At 42.9% G+C, this 23,865-nt stretch overlaps 1 protein-coding gene, 1 long non-coding RNA gene and 1 pseudogene across 3 annotated transcripts; 1 reads left to right on the top strand and 2 right to left on the bottom strand.

Annotated features, from left to right (window-relative positions):
- Positions 1-10,215: 10,215 nt before the first annotated feature.
- Positions 10,216-17,472, bottom strand: LOC127770693 (uncharacterized). 2 transcript variants are annotated; one of them, XR_008017041.1, is made up of 4 exons: positions 17,121-17,472; positions 12,821-16,370; positions 12,600-12,740; positions 10,216-11,890 (listed from the first exon to the last, which is right to left on the bottom strand). It is a non-coding gene; the product is annotated as an uncharacterized LOC127770693 (long non-coding RNA). The 2 variants fall into 2 exon arrangements; XR_008017042.1 differs by having other exon boundaries at positions 12,600-12,732.
- Positions 17,473-17,960: 488 nt separating this feature from the next.
- Positions 17,961-18,860, bottom strand: LOC127769818 (uncharacterized; annotated as a pseudogene).
- Positions 18,861-19,960: 1,100 nt separating this feature from the next.
- On the top strand, positions 19,961-23,807 carry LOC127772024 (uncharacterized). The gene is made up of 13 exons (XM_052297993.1): positions 19,961-20,202; positions 20,482-20,588; positions 21,124-21,192; positions 21,275-21,388; positions 21,480-21,548; positions 21,627-21,683; positions 21,865-21,918; positions 21,997-22,059; positions 22,433-22,597; positions 22,705-22,860; positions 22,941-23,021; positions 23,260-23,321; positions 23,431-23,807. The coding sequence occupies exons 1-13, from the start codon at positions 20,046-20,048 to the stop codon at positions 23,516-23,518; spliced, it is 1,242 nt and encodes a 413-aa protein (XP_052153953.1). The 5' UTR covers positions 19,961-20,045; the 3' UTR covers positions 23,519-23,807.
- The last annotated feature ends 58 nt before the right edge of the window (positions 23,808-23,865 follow it).

Here is a 23,865-nt window from a genome sequence, read left to right as displayed (position 1 = left end):
CGGTGAAGAAAAGTTTGTCCGTTTCATCACACGGTGTCTCTAGAACACAGCCTCAAAATAAAACCAACGGTAATTCCCTTTTCTAGTACCATCTAACTTGCTCTATATGTAGTCTCACTAAAGTGTCAAACCTAAGATCTAAAGGATATATACAGCGTGACACGGTTACCCCGGTCGTGGGAGCCACAGGAGAGGACACGTGGGCTAGTGGAGGAACGTTGCTCACCTCCTTTTGTCGTATCTTTACCTTGCTGGTCGACGTGTCCAGGTCTCATGAAAGTTAAAGGCAGCCAGCACCGGGAAAGCCCTCCACGAAGAAAACCGCTTTAGACAGCCCACTGATGAATGATGACGAGAAGGTCAAGCAGCGTCGCATCCAGCGATTTGGATGGACGGGATGGCTTGTTCGTCCGCCTAATGTGAGGGAGAATCCAATTCTCGAGTCCCGACGATCACAGAAACGAAGAACATGTTGCCGGCCGGCCTAGTGGTGCAGAGCAGAACGGTATCCGCGCGGCCGCGCCTAGCTGTGCAATGTGCATCAGCTGCAAAGGAGCAATGTCCTGTTCTTTTCTTCTTTTCTTCAGCAAGAGTGGATGAAGATTAAGATTTTTTGGCACGTTTTTCAAACTGGTAAACGGTGTTTTTCATACAAAAACTTTCTATATGAAAGTTTCTCTAAAATATCATATTAATCTATTTTTTAAGTTTATATAATAATTAAAACTCAATCATCATACGTTAATACTATCTCGTTTTATGTAAAAAACTTAATCTTAATCGTAATCTTCATCTTCATCTTCATCTTCAGGAGAAAAGAACACCACAAGATATATTATTTGGATCTCACCACAAGCACAATTCCAATAGAAATTAGCAACATATTTTATGTAATATCTAGATTTGATTTAATTGGGACATCATTAGCTAGCACTATTTGCAATTTCTTTAGCATATCCTTGAACTAAAAATACGAGGAAAAAATTAATACAAGACGTTTAAAGTTTATATATGGTCCTTTGCTACTGAACACCTAAAAAAGTGAAACATTTATAGGACACCTAAAAACCTCCTAATGTGCTAGGAGACACCACAACTACTATTTTATATTATTTCCAAGCCAAATGGAGTAAAAAATATTTAGAAAAGACAAGTTTGTTCATGTGGCAATAGCTTGTAATGGCTGCCGCCATTCCCGCTACCACCAATTTCTAAGTTTCGGTGAGGGCATTGGGAGGGGAATATGGCTTTAGGTCTGATTTAAACCACACTCAATTGTATTACAACCTGTTGTCTCGAGGGACAAATTAAAAAAAACATCTCTCTTTTTTTCAGGGTTCCCTCTATTTGCTCATAAATAATAAAATAATGGCTACAATATCCCTCAGTAAATTACTATGTTTATGAGTATCCTAGACCCCGTCACGTTTTTAAAGTTTCCAGCAGCAAGAACATAAGCTAATTATCCTAGAACAAATTTTGTCACAATATTATTACTCCTACAGCTTCCTTGGTTGGACCAAAATGACCTGTAGACCTGGCTAAACCATTTCCCAAAGAATACCGTCGAACGAACTCAACTCAACATTCATTCATGTTCACGAGTTTATGTTTTTATTATAGACGAGAAGTCCATTCTACTGTCTGATCACTCGTAATGCACGTATCGATAAATATCACCTTGTTGGCTGTCTCCACATGCGACAGGCTACCTGGCACAATTCAGATTGAACTGGACCTTAGTAAAGATTCTCTCACCTTAGGCACTCAGCATGTCTTCCCGAGGCCCGAGCAAACTATACAGGGAACCAGACATGTGCAAATCAGGTACTACCTCTATCCACAAATATAAATATAAGTACTTAAAAAATTTAAAATTTATCTACAAATATAAATATTTTATAATACTGATTGTCCCATCAATCACTTTACTTATGGAGTAGTAATACTGCCTCCGTCTTATAATACATGTCATTTTAGGTTGTTTAGCATGTACTAAGGTTAAGAGAAAAAAACTATAATATCTCTTAATAAATACTTCATCTATTTCATATTATAAGACTTTCTAGCATTGCCCACATTCATATATATGTTAATGAATCTAGATATGTATGGTGCCTAGATTCATTAACATCTATATGAATATGGGCAATGATAGAAAGTCTTATAACCTGAAACGGAGATAATAATGTATAGTATGTGAGATGGTGGTTGAGAGTAGAATGAGAAGAGATTTGAATTGAAAGTGGTTGATGTGATAAGTAGTACTTCCAAGTGATAACTATTTTGCGACAACTTTTGAATGCTAGAAAGACAAGTATTGTAGGACGGAGGAAGTACTATTTTTTTTCTCTATCTTACCCCAATTGTCCTTTTATTACTATCCAATCCCTCATTTAATAAAGGGCCAAAGTCTTTAATTTTTCAACATTAATCTCTACTAAGAGCAAGTTGAATAGTATAGCTACCTAGCTCCAAATCATTTATAGTCAATTAAAACATACAATAGTTAACTATAAATATATAAGACATAAATAATATTTAGTCCCACCTGTCACACATGATATATGGTAGCAATAGCCAGTACATAATGCTTTATATGCACTGAATAACTTGCCAAGTAGCTCAAAGCCTTACGGCATGTTTTATATAGCTTCAACTCCTAAATTAAATCTTCGTTAGCGGACCGATTTGATTTACCATGTATGTAGTTGCATGGCTAATTTCCTCGTGGCTTTTTCCTGATTTAGTTTTATTTTGAATTAATCAACTTCAAATAAAAAAATAGAGGTAGTATATGTCGTAAGATTTCTTTTCATTGAACAAGAAAAAGCAACTCACAAGACCTACTAATGTAGAATATGCCAGGCTACCTTTCTATAACACTCGTCAGTAACATTATATCGCTCTCTTTGATATGGTTGTTTGCGGCTGCATGCAAACTAACCATCAGCACTTTAGCAATGCATTATCAGAGTAAAGCTACCCAAAAAATAACAATAAATCATCAATCTTTTGCTGTCCAAAAGCATAATGCCCAATAGAATAATTTTATGCAGTCAACTGAATAAAATTATACATACATACATATCCAGTTAGCCGAAAGAGAATGTTTGGACCACTAAAATCTATCCAGGTCCGGGTCTCTACCTTTTGCTATTTCCATCAGATCGATCCACCTCTCATGCTACCCACTAACAGTTATCTTTTTTTTTTAAAACCTAAGGCGAAACTTAGTTCCACTTTTATATTTAGAAGAAGAGAATTGGTCCAGTTTATAAGGAAAACTGAGCCAAAAACCATACAACTGCACGGGTAATTACAAACCCACCGCTACACAACTAACAACGACGGCGGAGCCCAATCGCAGGACGTCGCCACAAAGCTAAACACAAAAGCGACATAACAGCTTCCACATCGCAGAAGAGGTGTTATCGTTGCCGAGCTAGCCGCCCCAGCGACCCAGTAGCGCCGACTTCACAACCACAACGACACTGAAGACGAAAGTCGCCAAAGCAAAAAGCGGCTCCGGCATCCAACAATAGACATCAGCCAATCCACTGAGGAGCCACTTCCTTCACACGGCTAGCACCAGAACTCCTTAGAAGAGACTGCAACATGTCATCGTTGCCAAGCGTCGCCGCACCCCATCAGCGAGCAGCTTCGACTTCATCAGCAGAAACAACCGAAGAGCGTGTCGCCCACCACAAGAAAGAAGCGGACCCAAGAAGGCGAAGCCTCGCCGAACACAAAATATGAAAGCTATTGAACCGAAAAGGACCATCAATAGTCATCGATGCATTGGAACTTCTCCGAAGCGACGCCCCCAAGGAGGATATGACGCGTGACGCCGCCGCCACTCGTCCGAAAATCGGAACAAGGTTTTCACCTGGAGAGATTTGTGAGGATATGAAAGAGTGCCATGACAGCGCCTCCAAGGAGGGAAACGACACCCACGGGCGCCGTCGTTGTCGAACCGGCCAAAAGCACGGCAAGGCTTTCGCCAGCATCTTCACATCACCCACACAAGCACCCCCACATCGATGGCCGCAGAATAGTTCATGACGTCTTAGAAGCAATCATACCTTGATTGTAACCAACGGCAAAGACGGGCCCTTGGCCATCCTCGAAACGCCATCTATCCGCCGCAAACTTCTACAGCAAGCCAGAGCCTCCGCCCTCCCCCTAGCATTCCCCATGACCAGAAAAGGGTCCGGCCAAGGGGGGAAACCGAAGAGAGGGAGAACACTCGATCGACAATGAGGAAGTCACCGTCACAGACATCAAGCCCCATTCCTGCTTCACGCCAGCACAAGCCGTCGTCCCGCCATTTCCACATCCGCACATTGCCGCCCATCAACAACGACGAGACCCACCACCGGCAGAAGCCCCCTGCCGAGCAGGAGGCTGGCCGCCAGCGAGCCGCCGCCGCGCTTGCCGTCCACACGTAGCCGTCCCGCCGACCAGCTGCCATTCAGCGTGGAGGCGATGGATCCGGCCGCGGACGGCCAGATCCAGCCAGGTACAGGGTATGACCAGCTAGAGTGCGCCGCCGCAGCATTACCGAAGCCAACACCGACGCTTGACAGACGCCGACGGCGGCGCCGCGACCACGGTGGGAGCGAGCCGCCACTGCTGTCGCCCGACCACCGCGACGCCGCCCCTGCCTGCCGGTCTCCGCGCCTCCCCAGCGCCGACCAGTCCCCCAGCCCGGATCTGGAGAGGCAACGCGCGTTGCCGCTGCTCCACCTTTCCCGCCGCCTGCATCTCCCTTCCCCGCCTCCTTGGGTGCCACCATCGTCCCGGGAGGAGGCCGGACCGCCGGATCTGGCGAGGGACACCAAATCCGGCGCCACGGCCGCCGCCCCCGTTCCGCACCAAGCCGCCTCCGCCCAGCTGTTCCGCACCCTGTCGTCTCCGCGCGCCCAGCCCAATGCCCCGACGCCGACGCCGATGCCGCCGCACCGTCGCCGCCCCCAACTGGTCGGGGTTGTGGGCACCAACCCGCGCCCTCGAGGGAGAAGGAAGGCCCCGCCGCCGCCTTCCTCGCAGCCGCGCGGTTTCCGGTGGTCTGCTCGGGCGGCGGCGAGGTGGAGGAGGGAGGAAGGCGGCGGTGGTCGCCGCCCGTGTCGCCCCTGCCCCTGGAGCGACACGGGGGCCCACTAGCAGTTATCATCATCCTTATCACTACTCTCTGCCACTAAAAAAGAACACATTGCTCTGATAGAAACCCTAAGAGAGGCCGGTGCAGAATTTTCGGGACCCAGTGTGAGGATGTGCTTGATTTGTGCAAGTGATACCAACTAACTCCAGCAAATCCTTCATCATTAGCTAAGGCTATGTTGCCTGCGTCCTTGCGAGTGAGAGTGAGAGACATTATAGGTCTACAGTTCTCTACATATACCAATGAAATGACTATTAAGGACACTTATCCTACGAGGTTTCCCACCAATCACTTAGGAAAACATGCAAAGGATAAAAAGGTTACATGTGCAGGTCGCACTGTGAGTGAGGAGGGACGGAGAGACCACACAATCCAATTGAGATACGCAGGGTATCGAATCAGAATGGTCCCATTAAAAAGAAGATGGTGCCAAAATCTCCAATCGCCAGATGCTCCAAATGGTGGTGCACCAGTGGTGTACTGGTGTCCCAATCAACCCGTATATGGCAAGAATAAATGGTAAGAGAACAATAACCACGGTAAGTATCATCAGTTCTCATCACCGTGCAAGCCCCTCTTGATTAATTGTATATAGGGCCTTCCAAGAATAATGCAGAGAGTTCTCTTCTAGTTCTAGGACTTGATCTATTTTCATAGATGCGAACACTAAAGCAGAAATTGTTATATCATATATGTCTTAGAATTCACTTATCAAAGCTTCAAAATAACATTAAAATGATTCACTTGACATAAATCCTAATTTTCTATCTATATTTATTTTGCAGTTCTGTAGAGAAGTTCACATATCTCTTCTATAGATCATCATAACCGAAGTGATTTGAGTTACAGAAGCTAACTACATATAATTAATTGTGAGTATTTTACGGTGGTATCTATCGGTAGTTTGGTACTATTCTACGACCAATATTATTGTCTAAGTCATTAATTTATAAGTTCTACTATCAGTAGAAAAAATATTCTACTATCGGTAGTTCAGGTGATAAGATAAACTAACATGATCTATTGGATGAGAAAAGATACAAGGTCTGGATTGATTCTACTAGTAGTAGAAACCACCATAGAATTGGTATATAAATCATAAGGAGTAAAATAAAATAAAACTGGGGAAGCTTATAGCTAGAGTGATATCTAAACATCCGCTGTACTGCTAGTAACCTGGTTGATTTGAAAAGAGCAAAACGCAAGGGTGTTCGAAGGGATCGCGGCAACGATTCCCGAGCTCTGTTCTGCCATGGGGGATGAATGGGAGACTTGGATAGCTACAGGTCTTGTTAACCCCATGTGTCACTCTGTAGCAACTCATTCTGTGAGATTTTAGCTTTCTTTTTATGTCTGTAATGGTGGTGCATTGACTCACCGCGTTATATTGTACATTCCCTTTCTTACTCTTAATATACATCGGCCGGCTATTCGCCGACCCGGCGAAAAAAACTGCTAGTGCCTGTGCAACAGTATTTTTGAACTAGTAGAAAATTTAATTAAAGAATCAATGTAAATTTGTAACAAGTATAATTTAATGGTGTATTGCATGGAAATGCATGCCCTAATCTCTTCTACTAAGGTTGGCGACAAAAAAAGTTAATGCATGGGAGTGCCACATTTCCCCAAATTCTACATGCTACCATCAAATTGTGTGCAATGCCTTTTAGGACAACTTTTTAGGAAAACACTACTAGGCACAAGAGAATTTCTAGTTAAGTGAGCACAAAGAATACATGCGTGAACATAATCATTCTCGATATTTCATTCATCTCTGGTGCAAGTGCAATAATTTTGCCTGGTGGACCTCTGGAAATAGAATAAATCCTTAAGACCCCTTAACATTTCAACCCTGGTTTGGTACTGATTACATCATGACCTATTCCGATAGGAAGTGTCCTTACCAAATGGGTGACCAGCTAGGAAGTCAAGTGTTATACATGCTAAACAAACCCCCAGTTAAAGGCAAAGCAGACCTATGGGATTTATTTCCAGTGGACCTAGTATGTTTCAACTTTCATCTATCCATTCCTCTCATTTTATGACAGGATTTGTTTTTTTCCCACCATTTTCAGCACTAGGCTCTAAAGATGGATAATGGTAGTCTTATGCATCAATTCAATTCAAATATATAATATTAAACCTTAAAAACAACTATCAAACTTGTTGCAAAATTCTATTTTGTCCCAGCCCATTGCAACACAAGGATCTAGTAATATTAATTATTCTACTAATGCCCTGCCCGTTTACAGTCAGAGATTCAGTGGGCGAGTCACTACTAACTCCCTAGGAGCCAAGGATGCAAGCGGGCCAACCCGCGAACCTGCTTATAGGCAAAATTAGTGAGTACTCCGCGGGTTGACTCGCGGGTTACTTACTAATTTGACCTATAAATAGGTTTATTAATTGACCCACTTGCATCTATACAACACGGCAAGTCGAGCCATAACGTGAAAACCCACAGATTACTCTTTATTTAACATATAAGTAGATTCGTGGGTCGACCCGCTTGCATCCCTACTAGGAGCTAGTTAGTGCTTTTGTGTATATATTTTGCTGGGTCGGCCAACAAGCTTTTGTGTATATATGTCTTGCTAAAAAAATGTGCGTGTTGCTTGAAATTTTTAGCTTTTGTGTATATGTCTTGCTAAAAATTTCAAGCAGCACGCACATGTCTTTTCCAACACATCTACTGATTGAATCTACGATATTGAGCATAATAGTAATATGAGCTATTCAAACATGATTTTAATTATCCATAACTATATTCACAGCTACACTATGTTAACAAAATCATTCGGATATGATAAATGGTTCGAATAGAAGTACAATAAAACAAACATTTCTTATAAAAACAAGACAATTAACATAAGCATGCATGTCACGGTGATGTACCATAAATCTGTTGATGTAACTATTAGATTCTTATATGCAAGATGAACCAAATGCTCCCATCCATTTCCAGGCAAAAGAAGGCACATGCATGCCTGAAAAAGTAGCTTGAAGCTATTGAAATTAATATAACAAAAGCTAGCTAGGTTCTTTTGTCAAATAATGGAGTTATGGAGATGATCGAAGATCAATGCCTTTATTTGTACTGAGTTAGGTTGAAGGTAGAGTACTACTTACAAGATCATGGCTATCCAAAGATTCAATGTGTGTGTATCTAGAGGTAATTAACTTGGCTTTTGCTGGCAACACTGGGGTACAAAGAGGACTGTTGAGGTGTTGTTACAAAAAAAACTCACTAGATCGAGATCACACAAGGCATGCCCACGTGCGAGCAGCCAATAGGAACAGGCGAACAGCTCAATCCCCAGTCCCAACCAATCAATGAGGCTCCCCAGTAACAGCCCGAGGGGATCATGCCAGCCTAACAGCCCATATCGAGAGGATGCCACATCCTCAGGGCCCACTATATCAATTTAAAAATGGAAATCAGGCCAACCAATCGCGAGTCATCATCACATCCCTAAAATGGCAAACTCTATGATTGATGAAATATTTATAATAAAGAATCCATTGAACAGTGATCGCCATATGATTCCAAGCCCAACTTACCTGTGCCTGTGCCTATAAATGCAGGCCATACCTCCCGATTGCAATGCACGCTTGCAGATCAAACCACATGATAGAAAAGCAGCCATGGTAGGGGAAGGAAGAAGAGAAGTAGGAAGAGTACCTGTACTGTTCAGTATGCAGTAGAACCACTGAGGCAGCTTCTGCTGGGTTGCCATGCGCTGTGAGGAGGAGAACGGGATGCAGCCAAGGATGACTTGCCGGCTCCTGGTATTGGGGGAATCTCAGCTTTGCTGAAGCGCCTTGGAGTTAGCCGGCAAGTCTGTCCTTGGCTACACCTAGCTCTCTTCTTCTAGCGTTTGGCTCTTGAGTATCCTCGAGGGCCATCTGTACCGTAGCTTGTTTGTGCCAACGATTTCCACCAAGATACATACGAATGAGTAAGTATGCAATGCTTAAAGACTGACTTATTACCTCAGAATCATGTCTCTTCAGCTCTGCATGTGCATTAGTGCATACATTACATGTTCAACATCTTGCTGTTCCTTCTGCAATGGACATGCATGAACTTGTAAGCAAGAAAGAAAAAAAATGGAGCCTTGGATACAGGCTCAATCTTCAGTTGATAACAGACTAAAGTATATTAGTATCTTACCATTTACTAACCATTATCATATGCTAATCCTTGGTTTTTGAAGAAAATGAAGATATATGTCTTGTATTGCCTTATGATCATATGAAAAGCCAAGAGAAATCATGACCATCACTGCGCACAAGAAAGATTCCTCGCGAGGCTCCTGATTACCACAGTAGTTGTCCTTAGGGTGTCATAGCACATAGATTGTGGATGTAAAAGAAAATCTTAAACACGTACGACAGAAGCAGAAAGGTACATCGCAGATTGATGTAGCCATGAATTGAAGTGCCAGAACTGATCAGTGTTGTATCCCCTAAAAAAGAGAACTGATCAATGTCGGTGGTCCTGCCTCATTTCCTCTGAATAAAGCGGTGTACTTAATCATTACTAACAGGTTAGATGGCTAATTAAAAGCCTAAAAGAGAGATGTTCACAATAGCATTGAGTAGAGATCTTTCACACACTAGCTAATGCTAGTAGTCTAGTTAATTTTCCCAATGGGTATCACTGGATAATGCTCAACATAATTAGATGGATCATGATAATCAATACCCCTTCTCAAGAGATAAATGAGGGGGCAAGTATCTGCCATTGACTCTTGTTGCAGTAGGAAATAATGATGATATTAATTGAGTTAAAACTTTTCTGCAATGTGTGTGACACAGTGACAGTATCAGACTTGACAGTGAACATAAAGTTTTCTTTAACCCCCCTCCCCCAAAGTCCCCAACCCCCCAAAAAAGTTAACTGGTGTATAGATGCAGGCACATGTTTTATCAGACTATGCAGATAAGTTGTATAATGTTAAAGGTAGGCAGCTAAAATGTAAGACATGATCCAAGACATGGCACTTTCGGACATATATAGAAGTAATGAACCATATGCATCGAACAAATGGTAAATGTTGCTGGTGCACTTTTTTCTGCAACAATTACACAATCCTGCAGCTTTGCAAATAAAGCTGCTCAGGTTTAGTGAGAAGTGCTGAATGCAATTCCATTACCTCTCCATGCTTCCCCTCTATTAATCAGTACAATTTTTATTCCTAGTTGATGTCATGTTGGGAGGTGTGCTTCACAACCTGAAAAGAGGCTAAGGTGCAGTAGTAATTACCTTTTTAGCCAGGAAAAAATTAACAAACGCTACAGATGGTGAAGGAGATTTCTGAAGAAGGCTCGGGAGGTCAGCAAGTGCACGGTTGCTTAACTGGATAGGCTGATTGGCAGCAACACAAATAGGTTACATTAATTGTTCTGAGATTATCCAACGTTATTGCAACATAAATCTGAAGTAGAATGGTGTGTTAACAAATCATGTGATAATGCAGCAGAATAAGGTGAGTATATCACATGCTATTGTCAACTAACCACAAAAATAAAAGAATTAAGCTTTCAATGTCAGAAATCTACAAATCATGGACCACCAGCAAGACATGTTACAACTTATGGAACATCTTGATTCATTTCATGATAAACTAGCATAAGCGAAGATTAAGCAAATTTAAAATTTTTCATGTACTATGAGTAAAACAAAAACTTCAGATGGAAAGACCACAAGTAGTCAACTTCTACCTGATAAATAACAACAATGATAGCAAGTATTGACCTTACAATTTCAGCCTACAATATGTTTAAGCAAGTATACAACACTAATAACCACAAGGAAATCCCCCAATAAGAATATCAGTGAGTGGTTATTGCCACTGGTACTAACTTGATCAGTGCAGGAACTGTTCAGATATATAATATACATCTAGCTAGCAAGTCCAAATTGACAGTATTTTCGTCAAAAAAAGAAGTCCAAAATGTAGATTATGCTGATCCAAGTATCAAATGAAATTAGCATTGCAGTCATATTTTTTAGAATATATCTTGTCTGTTAAATAGATGAAACCAGACCAAGATGTAGATAATTCAGATTAGTTCTAAACCGAAAAAAAGTTTTCACCAAAAACACCAACTAAAAGTAAACTGCATCCATATTGATGACAAATCTTGTGTATAATACATAAATAGACGAATTATAAGCATATAAAGCATGTTAATACATGGGGTTTATAACATGTATGTGCAGCATCAGGAATTTCTAGGATTTTGTTTCTCAAACAAGCAGGATAGTCGGGCTTCATTATATTTAGGATAAGGAAAGAGTCTAAGAAGACTCATACAAGCCCGTTAAGTCCGGGGTTAGTACAAGGGAACACCAAAAGAAAACAAAAACCGCGACCATTAACCCAAACATACTCTATAGCGAAATTTCTACGATATTTTAGAGCAGCGCATCGTGCACTTCTCATCGACAGGGTGGGTCCCCCATCGGCATCCAAAGATTTTTTATGTTAATTAACAGCAATTATTTTCAAGAAAAAGATGGTGGTGGTTCAATATTAAAGTTCTTTGGAATGAAAGAAATAAGTAAAGAATTAGCTCTAAGTTAGGTCAAGATGCTCTCCAAGTCTCGCTTTCATGTCAGACTTATCAATTGGTACTTCACACTGTCTTCTACTGAAGCTCCATAAAACACTGTTGCTCTCATTAGTATTCTTCTTGAGAGCAATCTCAAACTAATGCCTGCAAAAGGTGTGAGTTAGACAATATCTCCTGGTCACAAGAACTGTAATGAAGATTAGCATGTCATCATTTCACAATTAGAACAAAAGAACTACTACCTCCGTCTCAAAATATAGCAACTTATAGGGTTTAAATTTTGTCCCAAAATATAACAACTTGTAGCTTCTAAAGTGCACATTTTATTGTGTAGTACCTAAAATACCCCTACACTCACCTATGCCCTTTTTCCTGCATCAGCCCAACACACCAAGCCCAAGATATATTAATGGGGATAGTATAGTCCTTTTACCCCTCTCCTTAAGACGCACCTAACTCTAAAAGTAGTTATATTTTAAGACGGAAGGAGTAGTACGTAAGGTCTAGTGCAATCCCAAGCAAGTTAAAAACATTGTTTACTGGCCAAAAACTTTACAAGCATTTGGTTATTCTAAAGAAAAATACAAGCATGAATATTTAGTTAGATTGTTGCTAAGACCTCCAACCTAACATCTGCAATGAGAAGCAACTCCAAACTAAATTTAGTTTAAGACTCGAGCAGTCAGGCTTCAGAATCAAAGTAATGAACCTCTATTATATTCTCCAATTTGATGTTTTGGAACTGAAGTTTAATTTCTCTCATAGTACAACACCGCATATTGGAGCTACAATGACACTGAGCGTGGCAATATCTAGCTATTCATCAGACAGAAAAAGGAATATGTATTTTTACCTTCCTGTGACACATTGAATTCCATTTCCACCTGCAATTGTAGATATGCTGTCCAAAATCAGGAGGCAAACTTGCACTTGCAGATGTGATTTAGCTTTTCAACCCTTCAAGGAATTGCCACCAGTTCGTGATCCTGATTATCTAAAGGACTAGTTTGTAATACATGCATGTAGATAAGCAAAAGGTTCGATCGAAATGACAAAGGGGAGAAATTAAAGTACCAAAAAGGGAAAGCCTGGAGAATTTGTCCTGCACAAGCAGCAAAAACAGCTCCCTGGTAACAACAAGCACATACAGTTACAATTTACATGATGATGCACACCGGACAGAACTTGTTTGGAGGCTATTGCATCATAGGATGCAAATGGTAACATTAAACTTCACATGATGCAAACAGAAATAAACTCCATGTGGTTTAACAATCTATTATTAGTAAAGCGTTACATGATGTGCTTCGGAGCTTGTTTGGAGGACACGTAGCACTGTAATATCCCCTTGTTTTGTGCTTATTAAAATTTCATTTCTTACCTCCTTCAATGCAATAGTTAGAGCTCCTACCCCTTTTGGCATTTTTGCTGAAAAAATATCATCATCAAAATGCATTACAAAGGTGAGTCAAGTGTGTTAGGTTCTAACGTATAAGGCAGATCTCTAGTATTCCTTTGCTAAAAAAAGGAAGATCTCCAGTAACACCTTTTCCAGTCTTACTAGAATGTAATCGTACATAATAGTACCTTTTTTTGCCCTTGCATGGAACTACAGAACAATGCATGCAATTTATAGTAACACAGACCATTTTTTTATTTTATTTCGCAGCCCATACATATACTAAGTCTAAGGATGTTCTCATGTGCCATATATGTGAATAGCGAATAATAAGGGGAGATCTCACCATTTGACAACACAATGCTCCAGCTAAGATTGGAATCCTAACAACCTTACAAACAAGTCTACTGCAGTGATGATTGTATATGCCACGACAGCTAAACCACATCATATCCGATGCTGCAAGATGTCATATATATAAAACGGAAAGCAATACTGCCAATTGCTGCTAAAGGCAAATATGTTAGAAGACTTTTGCTTCCACTGAATGATGTTTTTTAAGAGAATGATGTTAACTACAGCTACTGCTGAAGATTATCTCAACAAAAAAAAAAAAGCTACTGCTGAAGACTAATTATATACACGACAACACTACTATATACGTTGTTATATGTACATTATTTATTGCATAAGATTCTGCTAATTAGGCGATGATAACGAGCTCTGAAAGAAGGTTATATTGAAAACAATAGCCATTGTGTCTCTCCAGAAAAAGGAAAAGAAAACAAAGGCATAAAGCATGAATTTAAACATCATAAGCAGATGCCTCAAAACAAAGGAACCTTTCTTTTACAAAGTTGACCATATAAGATTCCATCCACCTAAAATTCATCATTAAATTCCTGGAGTTTGAATCCTGAAATTTCATTCTCCACCTCAGGTTCTGTACCTTGCATGCCTGTTGAAGGAAAACTGAGGGCTGGTGCCTTCCAGTTCCTCATATTCTGTTGGCATCCATTTTCTTTTGACGCAATGTTGGCATCCAATTTAATAATAATAACTGAAAGATGGCTCATATATCTAGTTCACAGTCTTGCAAACCTTTCTCAATATGGAACGAACTTGTGCTGTATATGAAACATGTGAATAATCTGGGATCAACTGGATGATTCAGTCAAATTTGCCAACTATAAATAAAACTATCAACAGGTATTCAGGAATCTCAATGCAAGAAAGAATACATAAGAGAAATTAGGATTTTCTCCACTAAGAAGAAAAAAGGAACCTAAGCTCAAAGCGAGGTCAAACCCAGGTGTTGTGGAGGGTGGAGATGCTGACCTTCCACCAAGCTAGGCTCAGTTACATAGGATTGTTGAATTACCGAAGTATGTACATGAGCTTCACAAAATTGATGAAGCAACAAAACAACCTTTCTGTATTCAGAGTTGACACTAATTAACCCAGTCAACTTGGCATAATAGGAAACAACATGTATTGGAGAACATAGGTCGCAATAACAACCAAAACTAAACATTTCTGTGCCCTGCACATGTGGCTACATCCCCGTTGCAGAAATAGTGAAATCCAACATTTGCAGTATTCAATAATCATGAGTGAAGTATACATAAAGTTGTACAGACATGCAAAAAGGAAAATGAATGCCAGATTCATCCCACACATCAAGATCCAAACAAGGCAAGTTGTACTTGGGACATGATGAACCATTCACATTGGTTCTTGTCTTCTTTTTTCCTTTACTTCTAGATAAAACTTGATATTGAATTGCAGGTTTGTAGAACTTTGTATACTACGGTAATGATTTTAGTTGCAATTTTCAAATCATTGCAACACAGGGCATTCGATACTGGGTACATGAATTCCCATGAAACAGAAACTTTCTTTTTAAAAGCATCAAGCACATTTTTATTATAATAGATTGGAAATTTACATTGAGGACACAAAACTGCATTCAAATTGAAAGTGTACACAAATTTTGCCTTGTAAAGTAAACTTATATATAGCTATATCTTTTGTACTATATTGCAAAATTACTGAAGAATATATATATTGTAGTTGCCTAGAAAGTCATAACGCAATCAAAATAGATGGAACAATCCAAGGTTTTCTTCTTCTTCTTTTTTGCGGCGAAGATGGAACAATTAAGTTACGATTACATTTTCAGAAAGAATCTTCAATGAAGCATTCAACAAATCAACTTACAAGCAGTCAAGCAGAATAAACTAGCAAGAAGAGCTTCTAACAGGACTGCAAAAACCCATAGGAGTGATTAGATCTAAATGACAATGCAGCTGAAAACAAAATCTTAGGATGGGGAGACATTAATGTGGTGTTTAAATGTTTCATTGACAATATGACAATGACAAAAGGAATTAGTATGTGTCAAATAATAAATTCTAATGCACATACGGAATAATAAGAGGATGGCACAATTTTTTTTTTGGGAGCAGCTTAGCTCTAGCTAATTACTGGGTTGTTTTTGTGTGGTCACCCCCCACCTATCCTATCTTCTTACTGTTTTTAGAGAATATGCAGGAATTGTGCTTCTTCGCTTTGAGATAGGAAGTGAGATAGGCCATCAAATATTCCACCATAAAACAAAAACATTGCAGGAAACGAACTGACCATTTCTAATATGTATAGAGAACTAGCCTTGTATGCAACGAAAAATAAAATAAAAACCTATAAATACAATTCAAAAGAACATGCTGCTAGTATCTTAAGATTTTTAACAACTGGAGGGGGAAATATATTTTTTTGCCAGGTCGGCCAGCAAGGCCGACCAAATTTCATTAAGATAAAGAGGGGTACAAGTTACAAAATTGTTACTTTGACAATGGTTGCCGAAAGCAGGGCGAGAATTGCTAAAAGGCTCAGTTCTTAAAAAAATTGCCAAAAAGCAATCCGCATGCAGAAAGAAAAACCTGATACTAGTGCTGAAAACTAGCCATTAGCTTCTTTTAAAAATTTTGCTTGCGAGGGGAAAATATATGTTACCTGCGAACACCACATTGCCAAAGGTGTTTGTTACCTGCAAACATAGTGGACATAGCGTGTGCGCGCGCACACGCAACCAGACGAAGGTGAAGCAAGCTCGTTGAACTGTACTCACACACACACCCCAAAGAAAAAAGGTAACACATGATATATACTCCCTGCTCAACAGTCTGCTTTCCACGTTCCTTGAAAGCTGAGAGCATGCTCAGTCTGCATGGCAATGGTTGACAGTATCAGCATGGAGCGTACATGTGCAGAGCCCATATATAGAGCCACACATGGACTATGGTGATCAGAAGAATTCAGAGCTGACAGGTTGCACGTTGCAACTAGCAACAGGATGACATGTAGTAAGCACTAGGCATTTCTAGACTATTCGCTTGTGCATTACACAGGAACCAACCTACTCTGCCATAAAAACCATGCTAACGAGAACGTTCACCATTGCTCAAACTGACAACTGAAGCCGAACGTACATGCAGCAAAACGCACAGGTAATGTCTGGGCCTCCGGGCAATGGAGATACCTGGAAGACATATCTAAACACCCTCCGCAGTTTCTATGTGCATTTTGCCTAAAAAATTGATTCTACCTATCCCGTGAGACCAATTCCCCACGAGCGCTAACTTCGCCATTCATCAATTGATTGAAGCGCCCTCGTAACCCTCAGTAAAGGTTCCGATCACTTCATCTGAATACTGGACTGGAATGCGTACCAATCAGGCACTCGACAAGCGCGCACGCGTAGTGTTCGATCGCGTGCTCACGTGGTGCGCTCTCCCCGCGCCTTGACAGATCAACCGGTTAAACCCACAAATCCAACTAACCCCACACGCGTAAGCACCGCGATCGCGCGCCCAATTCACCGTTCACGCGTCCGGAAACGGAACACCTAGCGCACGTCCGGTCCTCCGGTGCGAGAGAGGATGTGGCTGTGGAGACGAAGGGTGGGAGACGAACCTGAACCTGGAGAATCCACCGCGCCCGCCCATCCACCTGCTCCTTCTCCTGCGTCGGCGCCCCGCTCGAGGAGTGGTTCGCCGGCTCGCCCGCCCACCGCTTCCGCCCGCTCAAATCCGGCGGCCGCATACAGAATTGGGCATATCCCCCCAACCAAATGCGGCGCCGCGGATTTAGCCGCGCCACCCGTACGCCTTGAACCCCCGACCACCCCGCAGCCGCGTGGCGGCGAGATCCGGGAGGAGAGGGCGCGGCGGCGCGGCGCGGCGCGGCGGGGAGTGGGGGTTTCGCCGCCTCGGAAAGGTTCGAGAGGAGCGGGAGGTTTCGGGTGGGCGGTGGCGGTGGCGATATGGCGCGCGGTGTACAGTGGCCGGGGGGCTCGAGACGTGCGTGTAATTAATGGAGGAGAGAGACAGGGATTCCTTCTCCATCCTGGCCGTTGATAGGATGATCCGATGGCTAAAACTGACTAGACGGCACGCTCTACGGTTTTCTCTGCAAGGCAGAGGATACTGTTCACGCATTGTCAGAGCCTGTCAAAAAAGGCCTTTTAGGATTTTGGGCTCTGCCAATTTTGCGTGAAGGCCCATAAAGGCATAAAGAAATATTATTTGGAATAAGTTCACCGGAGGTCCCTCAACTTAACAGCGAGATTTTTTGAGATCCCTTAACCACAAAACCAGAAATCTTCACCCCTAAACTATACAAAACCGTTCACTCAAGGTCCCTAAGCAGTATATATGGGTGGTTTCGCTGACGTGGCATCCTAGTCAGCCAAAAAATAATTTAAAAATACGTGGGGCCCACATGTTAGCTGCACATTTTTTTCTTCTCCTTCCTTCTCCTTCTCTCCTCTTTTCTCTCTTCTCTATTTCTCTTCAGTGAGGGAGGCCGGCGGCAGGCGGAGCAGCGCGCGCGGATGCGGGTGGCGCAGCAGAGGGCAAGCGCGGCAGCGGAGCGGCGGTAGGCGCAAGCGCAGCGGGCCGAGCAGTGGAGCGCGAGCACGGCTGCGAGCAGAGAAGCAGAGGGCGAGCGCGGCGGCGGGTGGAGCGGTGGAGGGCGAGCGTGGCAGCGGAGCGGAGGTGGGCGAGCGCGGCGGCGGGTGGAGCGGTGGAGGGCGAGCGTGGCAGCGGAGCGGAGGTGGGCGAGCGCGGAGGCGTATCCAGCCCACCCCAACCGACCAAAGCACGCCCTTTGCCCTCGGCCATAAGCCCCGCCGCCAAGTCGCCGTCGCCGTCTTCCCCGTCGTTGTCGAGCGGCAGCGATGACTTCGCGGTGCTCCTCGACGCGGAGCTCGAGCTCACCTCCGCCGCTGACTCGGCCTCCGCCGGAGACACCTCCGCCGCCAACGACGACTACGAGGAAGACCCCTCCCAGCCTTCCCTCCTTCCTCCTTGAGCTCCCTCACACCGGCGCCGGCGCCTGCAGGGATGGGAAGCCGACAGTGCTGGCCGTTGTGGTCAGCTCGCTTGCCGCGGCAACGCTAGTCCCGGCGCTAACCGGCTGATGCGTCTGCGGATCGATGCCCTGGCTCATGAGCTTGCGCTTGATGTGCGTGTTCCACCTGTAGAACCAATCAATCAGCACCAAGAACACAGGAAGAGCTAACCGGAGCAGATGACAACACGTTGAAATTTGTTTTGCTTACTTGTTGCCGAGAAGGGCGTGGAGGTTGATGGTGAGCTCGTCGTCGTCGTCGGTGAAGTTGCTGCACTTGAGGTCGGGGCTGAGGTAGTTCATCCAGTGGAGGCAGCAGCTCTTTCGGCAGCAGAGCAGCCTCATCGCCTTGGGGAGGGAGAGAGGGTCGACGGGGAGAGCGCGCCGCTCGCCCGGCGGGCGGCGGCAGGGCCCGTGGTCGAGCACCCGGCACGTTCGAACATCTCCGACGCAGAGCTCGCTGTCGCGCCGGCCGCCACCTCTCATCCTCTCCCGCCGCCGCCGTCGCGTCGACCGCCTCTCTCTCCCTCTCTCGTCGCCGCCGTCCCTGCTCCGCCGCCGGCCACCTCTCTCCCCCTCGTTCGCTGCGCCTGCTCGAGACTCGAGAGATTTCGGAGAGAAGAGAAGAGAAAAAGAAAAAAAACAGAAAAATGTGGGACCCACACCATTGTCTCACTTACATGTGGGCCACACATATTAATTTTAATTTTTTTTGCTGACTAGGATGCCACGTCAGCAAAACCACTCGTATATACTGCCTAGGGACCTTGAGTGAACGGTTTTGTATAGTTTAGGGGTGGAGATTTCTGGTTTTGTGGTTAAGGGATCTCAAAAAATCTCGGTGTAAAGTTGAGGGACGGCCGGTGAACTTATTCCATATTATTTCGTGGTTTCGGAAGCTACGTATTGTTGGGCCATAGCCCAAACTGCTGATGTACACACTCAAATTTCGCATCAAATCTCTTGTAATTTAGGAAAATTCGGAAATCTAATGGCAAAGTTTTGCGGCGGTGCTCCCGAAGCTTTTCGTACACGCCACAGCAGGTTACTGTAGTAGCAGCTATCACATCGTTCTCTGACGTGTCGTCAGCTCTGCACGCCGCGAAGGCCACGTGTACGCGCCCGGATCGACACGTGTACAGCCACGCACTAGACCATCTCGAACTCCCAAAGTCCCAAGCTCTACGCAAAACGCAAAAGCATGGACGAATCAAAAAAAATCCAAACTCTTAAAACTCGCGTCGAATTCAACCTGGTCCAGCAAAAACAAAGTCTCGATCGAACTCTGATGAAGGAAATAGGAATGTCTCTGGACAAATCGTGACGCGACCCAGCACTCGCATTTGCATACAAAAACCTGAGGCACGCTGATGCCAGGCAAACCTGACGAAGATTAGATACAGCAGCAGATCGATTCTGCGAGGACAGCGAGAAGTCGATAGCCGCCCATACGCGGCCGCCGGCGGCGAGCGAGCGAGCGAGCGCGCCATGGCGAACCACCGAGCTGTGATCGCGGTCGTCCTCGTTTTCTGCTTGTGCTTCGTTCAGGTGGCCCGGTGCGATGTGGTCGCCGCCGCCGTTTCTCCGTCGTCGCCGGAGCAGGCGCAAGAGCTTCAGATGCTGAGAGCCAAAGTCGCGTCGTTAGGTGAGTCCTGTTCTTGTTTATTTATATACTCGTATTTTGAAAATTTATTCTGTTTGCATTGTTGAATATCGCAAAAGATATGATAGATCACCATGGTTTTGTTGCTTTGATACCATATAATAACTTGGAGCTACCAAAAAGTTCAACTCGTTAATAAGAGTCGTTATAGGACAAGATGATAGTTTGGTTGTTCCATTAACCGGATTAACACTGTGCAATGGAAATTTACCTGATTCATTGTTGTTTACTGGGTGAAAGAATTACGTTCTTTGGGTTTAGAGGATGAGATCAGTGGGAGGAAGGAGGAGACCTTGCAGCTGGAGAATGTTGTCAGGGAGAAGTCAGCACAGATTGCGGCATTGGTGAGCGAGCTAGAAGTTCTGCAGGTGAATTTTATTCTGTTTTTTCACCTTATTGTATGAAATTCTATAAATTACTCTCTTGAATTTTAACTCCGTATGCTATATTAACTTTTTTGGTTTGGAAACTGTAATAATTAACTGACAATAACGGCATAAAATACATGACTGCTAGTTGAACTCTCCCGTTTAGAAACTGTTGGTTACTGGTTGACTGTGCAACATTACTTAGTAGTCCCTCCGTCCTAAAATATAACAATTTGGGTGTGGATGAGACGTATTGTAGTACTATGAATCTGGATAGGCTCCCATCCACCCAAAAGTTTTATATTTTGGGACGGAGGGAGTAATTAACTTGAATTTTAGAACAATGAGTTTCGAGTCATAGTTAACATGATCACTTCTTGAATAGGACCGCTCATTATCAGTGACTAACAGAAGTGGCAAGCTGGCACTTGTCATAATCATATAGTATAACCTCAGCTTAGACTAATCTTTTTTTCGGAACTCTTATTCCTATAAATGTTATCTCGACTTTTTTCTTTTTATGCTATTGAATCAGGTGCCTAATGTTGCTGATGATGAATCAGTGCTGAAGGCAAACGCCCATAATGAGATGCTTGAGAAACAGGTAAGATAATCATGATTTCAAAACAATGGTATTAATTAAGCCTGACAAAAATGGTTACAAAACTGACATACAATGCTGTCAGGTTCTGAGGCTGGGTAGTGATTTAGAGGACCAAGTTAAGAAAGGGGAATCACTAGAAGCCCGCGCTAGTGAAGCAGAGAAAAGTTTGCTTGAGCTTACTCAGAAGTTGGACCATGTAAGTACTATAAGTACGCAATCGGGATATACTGTAGTGTTCAGCTGTTTTTCACATGTTTGTAACGTAATTTCTAATTTGTATCATACAGGCTGAAAAGATAAATATGGAGCAGAAGAAAAAAATTGAGGAGCTTAACCATAGTCTTCGGCAAGTCCAGGTTGATACAAAAGGTGTACAAATGAAAACAACCTGAACAATCTAATGTGCTTATCTGTGCTTTATGTGGTTTGCTCAGGATAAACTTTTTGAAGTGGAGAGGGAAGCAAAGTTGAAGGCGGAAGAGTTGATGAAGGTATGCAAATTCTGTCATCTTCTTTTTTTCTTTTGTGAGGTGTCCTAATAAAAAAAAATGATGTTCTCTTTGGTGCATTTCTTTCTTATTGTCTTGTTGTGGAATGATTCATAGATCCGTCCTCCTTTACTGTACTCTGTACATCTGGCAAAGGTACATAAGCATTTGAGTTTGTTTTCAGGTTCATGGCATGTGGCTTCCACATTGGGTCATGGCTCGTTTTGTGTATTGTCAGGTATAGATGGATTCACTGGAATGTTAACGTTAACGTAGTTTTCTACTTCAAGTTGAGCTTGTTTTTGTGCACTTGCAGGACTTGGCTTCTGACAAATGGCAGCTCCATGGGAAGCCTGTGCTTGATGCTCTGGCGCAGAAGGTTCGTTTCATTTTTTTTACTTAATTAACTATTCCTCAAATGTTTCTAAATGATTGGCTTAATGTGTCAACCGGACAGATTTCTGAGAACCTTGCACATGCTCAAACATTAGTGGAGCCGCACATGCAAACAACACAGAATATAGGTTTCCGAATTATCTCTTCTATAGACTTGTTAGGAGTAAAAAATGATGTACATCCTATAGACTGATGGCCTTCAAACAACTTCTTTTCATTGTTGTGTATGACACTATACTAGATTTTTTAGTGAGCGTAATCGGTAGTCTAGTTCATGATCATGTTTTGTTGAACTGATGCACCTCAATTCACTTTTAAACCACTCTGACTTGCATTCTTTTTTTCTAATGCTAAAGAAATCGGTTCCTGCTGCCAAAGCACATCTCAACTCTCTGAAAAAAAGCACCGATGTATACGCATCGGCAATAGCTACCAGGAGTACCCAAGCCTATAGAGTTTGCAGAGACACCATCCAACCATCAATGGCCAAGGCACAAGAATTTGCAGATCACTATTGGCAGGTAGCAATGCACACACCCAGCAGCCTTTTCATCTCATTCTGTGGTTAACCTACTAAAGTCTCGCTCAATCACTCTGAATCTGAATCTGAATGATTTTATCCTTCTAGGAATCCAAGAAGTTCACCACACCATACATCACCAAGGTTGTCGCAGCATCTGAACCTCGTCTGTCAAGAGTATGTGCCGTCCTCGAACCTTACACGAGGCCTGTCATATCTGCTTGGAGAAAGCTTGTTATGTCAGCAAGTGTACCCCATCGCCAGGTAAGCCTTTCTAACCAGTTAACCCTCTCACAATTCTTTTGCTCATATAACTCAGGGATCTTGTCGATGATGCTACACAGGTTCAGAAAGGAATCAAACACTTCGTAAACGATAACGGGCTGCTGAAATCTGATTCGGCCGACAGGTTCGCATGGTTCACGGTAAGCTTCTTCGGTAGTGTAATCTCCCTCCTCAATTACGCATCCTTTGGAACACATGAATTTTACACAGAATTTTGTTCATACCATATAAAAACCCTCAATAGTCCCCCCATTCCGGGGGGCTTTTGCCATGATATGCAACTCTCTTCCGCATTCTTGGAAAAACAAAAAAACAAACAGAAATTAGTTTCTCATGCTCTTCCAGATCTCACCGTTTTGAGCTGTTTACACTATGCAGGCATCAGCTTTGGTCGCTCTACCGATGTTCTACACCTACAAGATGCTCTCAGCTGCTATATGGTGAGATGAGACCTAACCTAATTGTCAATGCCTTCCTAACTGAACCAACATTCTGGAGTGGTGATTCGACTGGTTGCCGGTTTAGCTAACTGATGGCGCTGATTTGCAGGAGGAAAGCTGTGGCAGCACAGGGCAGTGGCGGCACAAGATCAAAAAAAGCCTCGAACCGCAGGCGCACACAGAGAGTGGACAGCTAGACTTCTAGAAGTGTTCACAAGTTGAGACATTAGTACTGGGACATGCGTTTCTAAAGGCATACCGCAAAATCCTTTATATTTTGATATGAATATATAATAGGAAACTACGGATAGACTGAAATGCACGCATAAATCCTGTACATATGACGTTCATGTGTCATGGTTGCTGTTAATATGGTCTGACATGGTGTATATATGGATTTGATTTTTTTTAAAAAAAACACACTGTACGCAGCCGCCGTATGTATCATATATACGCATAAACACGTATGAGCGTACATAACATATGTACCACTATGTTTTTGAAGATTCGACTCATATATTTTAAGATAATGAAATTATCGTAT

The sequence above is a fragment of the Oryza glaberrima genome, chromosome 4 (genome assembly GCF_000147395.1).
Source record: "Oryza glaberrima chromosome 4, OglaRS2, whole genome shotgun sequence".
Classification (NCBI taxonomy): Eukaryota; Viridiplantae; Streptophyta; class Magnoliopsida; order Poales; family Poaceae; genus Oryza; species Oryza glaberrima.
The sequence above is the reverse complement of the archived record's forward strand: the minus strand, read 5'-3'. Positions and strand labels throughout refer to the sequence as shown.